Source organism: Polyodon spathula, chromosome 3 (assembly GCF_017654505.1).
Source record: "Polyodon spathula isolate WHYD16114869_AA chromosome 3, ASM1765450v1, whole genome shotgun sequence".
Lineage (NCBI taxonomy): Eukaryota > Metazoa > Chordata > Actinopteri > Acipenseriformes > Polyodontidae > Polyodon > Polyodon spathula.
The window spans coordinates 29,281,499-29,294,486 of NC_054536.1; the positions used below are offsets into that span (position 1 = coordinate 29,281,499).

General features: G+C 36.4%; 1 protein-coding gene across 2 annotated transcripts in view; it reads left to right on the top strand.

The window, feature by feature from the left end:
- The window catches only part of mocos (molybdenum cofactor sulfurase), a 109,354-nt gene that overhangs the window by 23,378 nt on the left and 72,988 nt on the right, over positions 1-12,988 (top strand). For both annotated transcript variants that reach the window (XM_041244951.1, XM_041244952.1), the window contains exon 4: positions 4,911-5,558. In XM_041244951.1, coding sequence (XP_041100885.1) covers positions 4,911-5,558 — 648 coding nt within the window. The remainder of the gene's footprint in view (positions 1-4,910; positions 5,559-12,988) is intronic.

Sequence of the window (12,988 nt, forward strand, 5' to 3'; positions counted from 1 at the left end):
CAAAAAATAAATAAAAAATTGTTACATAATAATAATAAAGGTTCAATATGGTTAGCTACTTTAGATTTTCTGCTAACTAGCTGTCATGTCAAAATCTAAAGTAATACAAAAATGACTACAAAAGATTTAGAAGTAAGTAGTTTTTCGAGATTTATGATTATACTGTATTTAGTCTATGTTTAATCTCGAAAAACTACTCACTTTAAATCTTTTGTAGTCATTTGTGTATTACTTTAGTATAAATACATGTTAATTTGAATTCATATGTTGTTTTTTTCTGATTTTATGTGAATGAAAAGACACACATTTGCCCGTTTTCCCATTGAAAATAGTGATATTTTGAAATATCATGTCCTGGTCACAAAAGCAAGGTTTGTTGGGAATAATAGCCATTTTCTATACTTTTGAGGCATAAGCAATTAGGAAATAACACTTACTACCCAGGAACAAAAAAAAAAATTGTTACACGGTGTAATTAAACATGGCATTTAACATAAATATAATGGTGACAATTATATTTCTTTTTCTTCATTAAAGCCAAGATTTTCAATCAAACTCTCACTACTGTACTAGTAAGTAAAGCACCTGAAGACACTTACATGTCATAATGTTTATAAACATCAGTGGACTCATTGCCGGCATTCAAATAGGAATACTTAATTACAGTACATTACAAAATTCAGAAAACAAATGTACAGCGCTGTTGTGAGATAAAGGTGTTTTGAGAATACCTGTTTAGCTTATTGCTGGCATAACAATAACAAAATATGAAGAGTTTACTAACACTTGATCAGTGTCATGTGAGATCCTATGTACAGTGCTCCACAAATGAAGTTTAACATTTTACAGGCATTATAACCATGAGGATAAAATTAGAAACACTTGGGTAAAAAAAAAAAAAAGGTTCCCTGCTCTGTGTCACCCGATTTGTAATTTAAGTAGCGCCCCTTTTAATGTAAATGCATAATGAATCCTCACAATTGTTTCTTTGCTAACTCTGCCTTGTTATTTGCAAAATTTAACAAACTGTCTCCAGACAGAATGTCTTATGAAACAACCAGTGTGTAGTGTAGTGACTACATCTTTTACACAGTAAAGCGATTAATTTCCTTTAAGGAATGTATAGCTAGGAAATAGCTTTGAGCTTGTTTCATCATCATCAGATAATATAAAATTTAATTAAGAAATGGTCATGGTTTATCATTGCTAATTATAACTTTATTAAATTCAGGTAGAATGGAAAGAAATAAGTTAAACAATAATGAAACACGCAGTTAATTTAGATTACTTAATTTGGGAAAGCCCCACCTTGAGCGCAGTTTTTCAGCATAGAAGAATGCAGTACTTTGCCATTTTTTGTTGCTGTCTTTCTTGCTTTTTTGTTCTCTGCGTGTTTACTACTGGCAAAATGATATTTTAATGGTATTGACACATACATTTATTTATTTATTTATGTAGCATTTATTATAGCACCTTTAACCAAGCTTTACAAGTTTTAAGAATTTTGTACAAACTGAAAAAATGGGTGAAGAAAGAGGGTAAGAATATTGGGGTAGGGTGACGAGATTAATAGCTATATGAAAGCAAGGGCAAGAAGAGGATGAAAATGGGATTGAGCACAGGGTGAGGGTGGGACAGAGAGGGACAGTAGTGATTGGGAGCGTAAGGTACGAGGAGGGATAAAATAGGAAATAAGTGCAGCCAGATAAGGTGGGGTAAGGCAATGCAGAGATTTATGTACTAGTGTAAGGAATTTGAACAGGCAACGATGGAAAACAGAGAGCCAGTGTAGCTGGAGGAAGAGAGGGGAATTGTGTAAGGAGTGGGGGAGGTTAAATATAATACGGGCAGCAGCACTTTGAATTTGTTGATGTGGTATAAAGGCGTAGGAGGGCAGACCAAGGAGGAGGGGGTTACAATGGTCAAGCCGGGTGAAAATGAGAGAGTGGACCAGGAGTTGAATCAATCGAATCACAGCAAAATCTGCAGAATAGTATCCCACCATCCTCATGTAGATAATCAGAAAATGTTTTAGCTCTGTTTTTTGTTGAAACATTGCTTTTTTTCTTCGCTGGTGCTGCACTTACACCATCTTGACTTTCAGCAGAGACGTGTGAGTGAAGTCACATGTGGCTGCGTCTAATGCAAAAAAAAAAAAAAATGATGACAACTGGAATTGCCATTCCCAAAATGCCTCATTTTTGTTCCAAATGCCTAAATTTGTGATTCCGTCCTCTATTCCACGATCGTGGAAAATTAGTACCTCTATATAACTGTGCAATTAACAGTGTACTGTCACTGCCAAGTATAATATTGTAGCATCGTATTCCTGGTTTGGAAACAAATGTGCAAGCTACAGTTGCAGATGCCTGATTCTGTAGGTTTAGTGTATTTTATTGAAAGAGAAGAACAGTGGGTACTGTGCAGGGTGCTGATAGAGAATGATAATACTTCTCTCCAGGCAACACTAGAGAGATAACCAGCAAGGTTATTTTATTATTCAAAACATTCCAATATGTCCAGGCAACCCACAGCACAAAACCGTACCATGGGAAAACATGTTATTGAATGCTGATGAAAAAACGCAGCCAGGTATGCAAATAAAATATTCCAGCATAAACAGACAAGATGATAAACTAATTCAGAAATAGCTTTACAAAAAACTCCAAGACAAACTTCACACAGCACAGCTGGGGCCCACTTGTGGGCCTGCATATCATTTCTGTAACTTTGCTTTCTGCTTAAGGCAACAGTTTAATCATTTAACAGAGATGTCCTTGTGTTCCTTTGTGTTGAAAGACATAATACCCAAAACATGTCACATTAATGATCACATGCATTCCAGTTCCCATCTTACAATTTTATACAATCAGGTAAGTGCGGTTCTCGACATGTTTACCTGATTTTTGTGCAGTGTTGATCGCATAGCCACATTGTGTGCTTTGAGATCAGTCATCCAAGTCTTGTTACTGTAGTACTGCCCTTTGTAAAGATTGCTTCTGCTTACAGTACTCGCTGAATAAATGAATTGCTTCAAAGAGAATATGAAAAAAATGGGAAATCCTTTTATGAGCTGTGTATGATTAGGTGCAGCTTTGTACTTGATAAATCTGTTATATTGATGGAGCCACTTAATATATCTGTAGCTCTTGTAACCTTATTGATTTAATGTGCTTGGCACTAAAATGAATGAATGTTTATACTTTATTAAAATACCAATGAAATACAAAACATGTTCTGTGATTTATGGTGTGTGAAGACTAGCAAAAAATATATATATATAGCTTAACTACTCCATTCAAACAAGAATTGCATCTGTACTTAATGAGTAAGTAGTAGCGTGGTTCCAAAAAATACAGCGTTACACGTCCCCATGTGTTGCTACATCTGTTTAAATAACGCACCTGTAATTTTTCTTTTCACTGTTAACATCCTGATAAATTTTTGCACTTAAAACTTTAAAGTCTGTTTCAAAGCTCTTTTCAAAATATCTGCTGTAGTGATTTAAGCCCTGTCCACAGTATGCCTTTAAACCGTATTAGTTGCCTTTAAATCGGTTTGAAAGTGCCAAGTACGATTAGCATCTACTCTCAGAGCGTACAATACCGTACTCGAGAACTGGACTCAGGCCACCTCAGGGGGTAGTCTCGAGTCCTGTTCTAAATTAGCTGTGTGGTTTGTCAGACGTGTGGACGCTGTAATACCAAAGTACTTTTTGTGCCTCCTCCAATATCCCCAAATGCTTTCTGATATGTTTTGACGCGTGGACATTACAAATACAGTACTCTGAACAGGCGTCTGAAGGGGTTGAGAATGACTATCAATACTGCTGTACCGTAAACAATTTCTGAGGCTTGTTGTAAAATGGTAGATCATGAGCGATGTGATCAAATGCTGAAATCAAGGCACAATGATATCTGGAGCAATGAAATGGGTGAAAGAGAACTTCAGAGTTCAAGCCGTAGCGTTAATGCGAGGAAGCGTTGACTTCTGTGAGCACAGGCTACATATTTGCCAGGTTGTAAACATAAAATCCAGTGCATGATGGGATAATGTCATATTAAGCACCACAGTCCATTGCATTGCCCGGAACTGTAACTGAACTGTTTTAAAAGTGTTTCTACGCATTAAGCCCGACTAAACATGAAACGGCACTTTAGTGTGGACTCTTTGAGCTGAATTAATTAAAACATTTTTGAGTATGGTTCTCAAGATTGGTTATGTAATGTGGACAGGGCCGTAGTGGACAGGTACGTTATTTAAACAGTTGTGGCAACACATGGGGACGTGTTATGTTATATTTTCAGAACCCCGCTACTTACTCTTTATAACCTAATGTAAAATTAATTTGAACTCATTGTTGACAAAGGAATGTCACTGAATCAACAAATTACAAGTCCTTACAACATGGTTTCTAACTAATAAAAAATGGAGGGACCAGTCTGTTTGCTGATCTGTATTGCACATTGGAAAGCCAGGTACTTAAGAAACCAACCGAATGAGTGACAGGAATAAGGTTAGAGTAAAAAATAAATTATAATCTGCAACCTGTTCCTAACATAACTTCAAACCACTAGCCCATTACAAGTTATCTGTATGTAAAGTTAATTTTTAAAACAAATGATACAGTGTTGGTTGTGTTGCCTGGATGTTGAATAAGACATTGTTCTTTATGCAGCTCACACAGGACAGTCTTGTAAATATTTGTGATTCAGTGTGCTGACGTATTGTATTTACTGAACTTATTTTAAGCTTGTTGTAAGTTAAAATGAGTTATTTCATGGTGTTATTATTCTTCAGGTGAAAACAGTGGCATCATCACCGATGCATGAGAAAGATGGAAACAGTAAAGGGTTCCATAAATATTAAGAACATGTTTTTTTGTTTGTTTTGTTTTTTTTTCCCGGCAGGATATTACAGCACTTTAATGTTAGCCCTGAAGAATACACAGTCATTTTCACCTCCGGATGCACTGCAGCTATCAAAATTGTAGCCGAAAGCTTTCCTTGGAGGCCTGCAACCCTGGAAGAGCCTGGGAGCTGTTTTTGTTACCTGACAGACAGCCACACCTCTATTGTGGGCATCAGAGGGGTTACATCTCAGTTTGGAGTAACAACCATTGCCGTTAAACCAAATGAGTTGTCTGTCTCAACACAAAGCACCGAAAGCAATAGTGGACTATCATTTGAAGAGACACCTCATCTGTTCTCATATCCTGCACAGAGCAACTTCTCAGGGACGAAATACCCACTGAGGTGGATACACCAAATCCAAACCCAGAAGCTGTACCCCTCACGTGGAATTCCAGGCAGGTGGTTCGTGCTTCTGGACGCTGCCTGCTTTGTGGGATGCTCCCCGCTAGATCTGCAAGCCTACCCTGCAGACTTTGTGCCCATTTCCTTTTACAAAATCTTTGGCTTCCCTACAGGTTTAGGGGCATTGCTGGTACGCAACGATAGTTCTAGTATGATGAGGAAGAACTACTTTGGAGGAGGAACAGCAGCTGCCTACCTGGTTGGAGAACACTTCTTTGTCCCAAAAATGTCCATATCGAGCAGGTATTTGTTTATCCTTGTATATGCATGGTTGCTAGTTCATGTGTCTTTAACTGGGAGGGGAGGTATTATTCAAACCTATTGTTATCTGCCTGTCTTAAAAGATGTATTCACATTATCTAATTGCATTTAGTTATTATCTGATAAATTGTTGGGTTTTTTTGGTTTGTTTTTTTTACACATTTTCACAAATGTTTACAATATACGATTATGAGGGCCCTTTGTATGTGAGTGCCGTGGTTGTATTGCACATTTTGAAACTTGTGTTGGCAATATTGCGGCTCACACTTGCTGTGCAAGCACATGTATATCTAGGCTAAAATACGCTATAGTGCAGTCTTTATGTCTCAGTATTGGCTATGCGAACATTCAGAGTTACCTACTTTTCAAGCTCAGTTGGGTCGACTTCCTTGCAATTTGCCAGTTTGGATATAAGTTTTGTGGTATACCTAGTATAACCAAGTAAAATCACACATTTATTTTCAAGTGTTTGTTTATGTATTATTTATATCTGAAAATCTATACTAATGCAGGGCCTTTTGTAATACAAATTGCAATATAGGCAAAAGTATTTTGCATTGTATTGGTTCCCTGGAAAAAGTCAGTGAAAATGCCAGACATCTAGACACAGATTCCCTTGTTAGCATTTCAAACTCAGCAATGGCCGGCATTACCTTGTGTATCAACATGGATTTGAAAAATCAATAAATGCACTCTTATGAAATATAATGAAGATGTGATTTCATCAACGTGTTTAACCTAAACACTTGTTTTTTCTCCCTATTTTGAACTTTGATTAAAAAGTTTATTAACAGTTGCTGTTATCTGAAAGGAAAATGTCATTTTGCAAAGGTGTTTGTTTGAAATATTCTTACCGTGAGAAAATATGAGGCAAAATCGACCTTTTGCATTCTGACTTAATTACCCTGCATCTACTGATGTCTCTTTGTGTTCTGGCTTGCACAGATATAGTTTACATCACAATGATGACACTATTGCACCAAGTGAATATAGATCAGCAGGCATCTGTTAACATAATCATACAGTTACTTTTGTAAAATGTGATCCGAAAAGACTAAAACCAGACAACCTACAAAAACCAATAACCTAACCTTATCGGCAACTGTGTGTTACATACCTGATCTAATAAAGCACCCTGAATAGTTTGCAGCTGTTTTTGCATGCATGTGTAAAATATCCATAGAGGAAGATTGAAGCATTGCAGCCAGCTGAGGCTACAGGGAGGACATGTGCAGGGTAATGATGGCAGGCATGTTCAGCAGAGACACAGCACGCAAGTCGCTAATAGAATTTATAACAAGAGCTGACATTCAGCTGCATTATTGAAAGATAATTCAAGACAGTGACCTTTAACAGTACAGGAATACTAATGGAAATAAAAAGAGAACATGAGTTATTCTATACAGTATGTAGAAAGCTTAAGCATTGGGTAAATAACTTTATTTTTGTGAATGATAAAATTGACACAAATCTATTTGTTTTGGCATATTGTGACTAAAATTAGTTAATCCCAGTAAAATATTCTTCTTCTTCTTCTTCTTCTTCTTCTTCTTCTTCTTCTTCTTCTTCTTCTTCTTCTTCTTCTTCTTCTTATTTGTATTTTCAGATAGTTATATAAATAGAGATAGAGTATGGATTGAAAATTGAACCTCAGCACTGATATAATGGGATGATTCGGAAGTTAAAAAAAACATAGTAAATAGCTCAAAAAGTGGAGCAGTGCAAAATTAGCTCACAAGCAAAGCAATTAACTGGAAGACAGTCTCCTATAAATGTAAAATGTGTCAGTTTAGTTTAGTACTGTATTATTAAGCATTTAGAAAATGCATAAACTATAAACCAGCATCGGACAGCTGATTGTGACCACAATTTAATTTACACAGAAACAGTGCAGGATTTCAGCAGAAGAATTTCTTTAATTCTTTTTTTTTTGTTTGTCATTAATTTGAAATGTCTGTATCTGTTATTTATGCTTGGTTAATACTTGAAAAGAAGCTGGATAGATTTGGGGACATCATCTACGCATATGTAAGCGAGAGGTTTGGAGTTGAAAAAAGGAAGGAAAAAGTACAAACTATTCCTGGAAAGCCTAGAAGGCAGCAGGAGATTGAACGCTTAGAGAAAGGAGACAGCTGAGTAAGCAATGGAGAAGAGCAAAACAAAGTTAGTAGGAGGGACTCAATCTGTTACAAAGGGTCATAAAAGATAAGCTTGCAACATTGTGCAGGGTTGAGCGCCTACGGAAATGCTACAAAAAGAAGGCACATGCGAGAACTAACTTTTATAAAGATCCATTCAAATTTGTAAAGAAGTTATTCACCAGTGAGAAAAATGGCACACCCTAAAATCATCTAAGTTGCAGCTGGAGAGATATTTGGAGGAAACACATACAGATTCAAAAAGGCAGGAGTCTATGTCAATTCTTCAGACATCCCACCTGTCAATCCACCAGAATACCAAATGGAGGACTGTGCAGCTAAGTGGAAAGAAGCAGAGCAAGCTGTGAAAAAAGCAAGGGTGCCATCATCTCCAGGGCATTCTGTACAGAGTATACAAGAGTGCTTATGGAGTTCTCACAAATCCTGTGGAAACTGATGAAAGTGGCATGGGAAAAACAGGCTGTACTAAGAGCATGGCGCCAATCAGGTGGAGTCTATGCCAAAAGAAAAAGATTCTACAAGCATCAGTCAGTTTCACCCTATTTCCCTATTAAACGTAGCAGGCATGATTTTTTTCAGCATTATTGGTCAGAGATTGTCAATCTACCTGTTAAAGAACTGCTTCATTGACACATCAGTACAAAAAACGGGCATTCCAGATTTCCCAGGATGCTTAGAACACATCAGTGTGATCTGGCAACAAATTCAATCAGCTAAAAAGGAGAGAAAGGAGCTCCATGTGACATTCCTGGATTTGGTTATGCATATGGTTCAATGGCACATGATCTATTTTGGACAGCATTTGATGTTTTCAGTGTACCAATGACAATAACAAACTTAGTGAAAGCCTACTTTGGAGATTTGGCAAAATAAGCTGATCCCTGGAGCCAACATTACACTAATGTCATCAGCACCAGACAGAAGGATATCTACATCATCATATGGAAAGAAACGCAAATGGATGGAAATGCAGATGGATCACATTAGTTTACTGTAAAGCTATGTCTTAGTCGGTGCTTATCTTGGCGAGAGCCAAGTTCAAATCAGTTTAGTTTTAATATCTACGCTCATGTTTTTGTTAAATACAAATGGCAAATACATTTCTAGGTAAGGCAATAACAAATCCCCATCTAAAAGTGATCTTACTATCTTTTTGTTTCAGAACACATTTCCATCTGTTACTTGTCTTATAACTTTAAACTCATATCCAACCAGCTTTTACTGTTGTTGACAGTACTCGCAGCCAGAGCCGGATTAAAGCATAGGCAAACTGGGCATGTGCCTAGGGCCTGAACTCAAGGGGGGGCCAAAACGGTTATGTTTTTTTTTTTTGTTTTTTTTTTTACATATGTACAGATTTACGCCTAAACTGGAAAAAAAACTCACTGGCATTCAAACCGAGGCATGTTTCTCAAAATCAAATTGCTCTGACAGGTGTTACTCAGATTCCTGTACTGCATAGAATTCTGCATGCCCACATGATTCCCTGTCTGTGCAGATACAGTTTTTCAAAGATCGCTGGATGCTCAGTATTTCTCAAGCACTACTATTTAGTTCTGCTGCAGATTGCAACAAATATTGTAAACAAGACAAAATTCATTTTGTGGCAAAATAAAACAGCACATAACACCACTGATTGTCTAGATACCCTTGACTAAAGTAACCTAACATAATTATTCTTTTAAAACGCATTTTCATTTTTTACATGTAGGCCTAAGTACTGTAAACATCAAAGTGTTTACGTCCAGCGATCTCTGACAAAATGCAGCTGTGTGGGGTAGGATTCAAGGGTACAGAATTCTATAATGTACAGAAATTTACCATATGTAACACCTGAACTTGTATGCCAGAACATTGGTGATTTCTCTGCTCTTCTGGAGAAAAGGGCATTTTATTTAACGAAGCAAGTCAAAACCCACTGGATCAACAACAGTAAAACAAGGAAACGTTATTGACGATTTTGCAAAAACTGAATATTCCCTGGCAAAATGTAATGTACTTGCAACCACAGAGCATACGTCTTACCTTTGTACTTCATACTTTGGTACATATTACCAATTAATACATTATTAGTAGTGTGTTACAAAATACAGTACAAAATATTAATTAAATACAGTATTTCTATGTTGTTTATATAGACATTTAACATCTTTCATTCTATAGACTTGCAATTAAAGCAATATAGGCCTGTATTTGACATAGAAGATTAAAAAAAAAAAAATGAAGCATCAGTAACCTGAATCTGTAGAAATCAGCAGTGACAACTAAACCGTTAAGCTAAGATAATATACTAAAGGACTACGCTGTGCAAAAAGGAGCACAGTATTAACAATATGTAAGGTGTGTGCATAACGATTTCTGTTCAGTTTTCAAGTAGCTTAAAATTACAGGTAGACTAATGCAGTTTGCAATTAGTGTGCATTTAAATATGTTATAAATTATGATGTTTCTGTGATTTAATATATAAGTTCAATAAAATAATTAATGTAAGGCATATGTTATGTAAGTCATATGAGCCGTACCACTAACTACCAGTAATTCAATTAAATGTAATGAATATAGCTGTCTATTAAATGTGAAGGAGTTAAATATTCTTAACTATATTCATAACTATATCTTATAAGTTCAATAAATGAATTTGTAAATATATAGCTGTACAACCTTTATTGATGCATATGTATTTCAAAGACATACTGCTGTAAGCTCAGTGAGGGTAGAGATAACAACAGGCTTGTATATACGTATTTCATTCTACACGACCTGATGAGATTTTATTTAACTCATAAAATATATGTTATAATGCTACAGTCTCCACACCTGAAATAATTGTATGGAGATGGAATCACTGTGGGTGACATCCACATTGACACGCAATCCACCAAGCATGTAATTAAGTTTCCTCTGAGAAACATGCTCAGAGACATTACATTAGGTTTTGATAGTTCTGTCATAATTCTATCTATCTCTACTAATCTCTAATTCAGCTTGTTTGAAGCACTTCTGGGACGTCTTGCATTTAACTAGAATGTCCACTTTTAGAGCCACCAACTTCAATCTTCTTAAGATAATAAATAAATAAATAAATAAATAAATAAATAGTCATTTTAGGAGTTCTTATTTGATGTTTACTGTAAGGTCTGCTGTTTATCATCTGAGAAATTCTGGCCATTGATCTCATTTCCATCAGAACATAACCCGCACTTAAGTAAATATATTACTGGCTCCCTGTTGAGCACAGCATTGATTTTGTGCTTTATTGGATGCCTGGCCCTTATTATCCTGGTGATTTGATTTCTGTTTACCTGCTTTCCCAAGCTTCGGGAGTGTTGTGATCTTATAGAGCTTTAATATGTAATGCATCCAGGAAGTGGTATGTGCTGCTTAGTTGCATTCAGCTTATACAGTTTAAACCTAGGCTGAAGACTTGGGTGTTTGAAAAAGCGCTTTTGCACTGCAGTAGTTTTGGGTTTATTTGTTGCTAATGAATGCATGTGCATAAAAACACTACTAAAGAATGTAAAATTAATTTGGAAAATGAGTTCAACACAATACATTCCGTCATTGTAATAAATATAATCTATGCCTCTTGCCACTCCACACTCCTCAGGTGGTCTTCTATATCTTCTTCTTTACAGTATACTCACTAGCGGTGTATATAAAGTACCTCTGGTTAGAATTGTTTAAGTCAACTGCAAGTTTTGGGCAACAACAAAAAAAATAAATACATACAAGGTCCTCAGTATGCTACCTGTAGTATTTTGCTACAAAAGAAAATGGGAACAGGCAGTATTTTAAAATATAACTTTCAATTCAATAAACAAGTGCATGCTAATTCAGATCTACAATTGCATTCAGATGATTTCAGGGTTGTTTTGTGATAACACCTAATTGTTTTTTTTTGTTTTTTTTTTGAAGAGATGGGAATGAGCCATATGACAGTTAATTCAAAGTTGTATTGCATTTAAACTGCACACTGCATAACAATTACACTGATATTGGGTTTAAGTCTCTTCTTTTCTAGGCATACCCACAGAGCACAACTCTGGTTCCTCTGATCATTTTATTATAATGCAGGAGATTAAATCACTTAGAAAACACGGAGCTATGATAGAGGTTATGAGAATGGGTTTTCTTGTCATTTGATGAAAACATACTTTTTTTCTAACTGTTAAAACAAGGTGCTATTAATTAATTAAACAAGCTTGTTTATCTTTCTTTTCAGTGGCTTAACTTGTTTGTCTTTTCCTTCTGTAACGAATATAAAATCATGCAGGTGTCTTTGAAAAACACTGTAATGTCTCAACTGCTTTTTAAATGTGTTAGAACATCATCACAGCAAGCATTATGTGGATGTTTATCAAGGTAAAAAACAAAACATCTAGCTGTGTCTGATCATATAGGATAATTCTTCCTAAATGAACAAGTTAATAAGTCATGTTTAGGTTGAATCTTATTGTACAACAGAAATCATTTCACACACTTTCAATCAATGTGCTGCATATTGGACATTGCCGCCCTCACGAGCTGTCTGCTCTCTCCATTCTATTCTATTTCTTGCCCACAGGCTTGGCTCCTTGAGATCCATCCCCAGAAGCTTCTGGATTCCGTCTACCCCTCACGTTCTTGGGCGTCCCGTTTTTTCTTTTTCCTTTTACGTCACCTTCCAGGATTGTTCATTCCAAGGTTTCGTGCCACTTCAGATGTCTGAAGTAACTTAGCTTTCCATGTCTCTCAGGAGTCTTCCAAGTGGAGTTTCTCCAGGAACAACTGGTTTGTTTGCTTGATCGTCCATGGTATTCTCAGGATGCGCCTGTAGCACTGCGTCTCAATTGCCTGGATCCGATTTTTGTCTCCGTTGGTTAGTGCCTAAGTTTTGCAGCCGTAGGTTGCTATCGAGAAGAAGTTAGTTGTCAACAGTTTCAGCTTTATTTGTTTATCGATGTGACGATCAGACGAGACTGGCTTCATTCTAGCAACGGCGGTGTTTGCAATTGTTGGTCTGCGCCTGACCTCTTTCGAGCTTCCACCTTTGCCATATATATGCCACATCAGAGTTAAGTGAAGTTTCCAACCCGTTTTAATTCTGTCTCCGTCTAATACAAAATCTTGTCCGTCATCTCTCTGTCTTCCACTAGTATCTTGGTTTTCTTGATGTCCAGAAATAGACCTTTCTGCTCACTCTTAATTTTCACATCTTTTAGCTCTTTAATAGCCCCTCTCTGCTTCAATCTAAGAAGGTGGTGTCATCAGTCA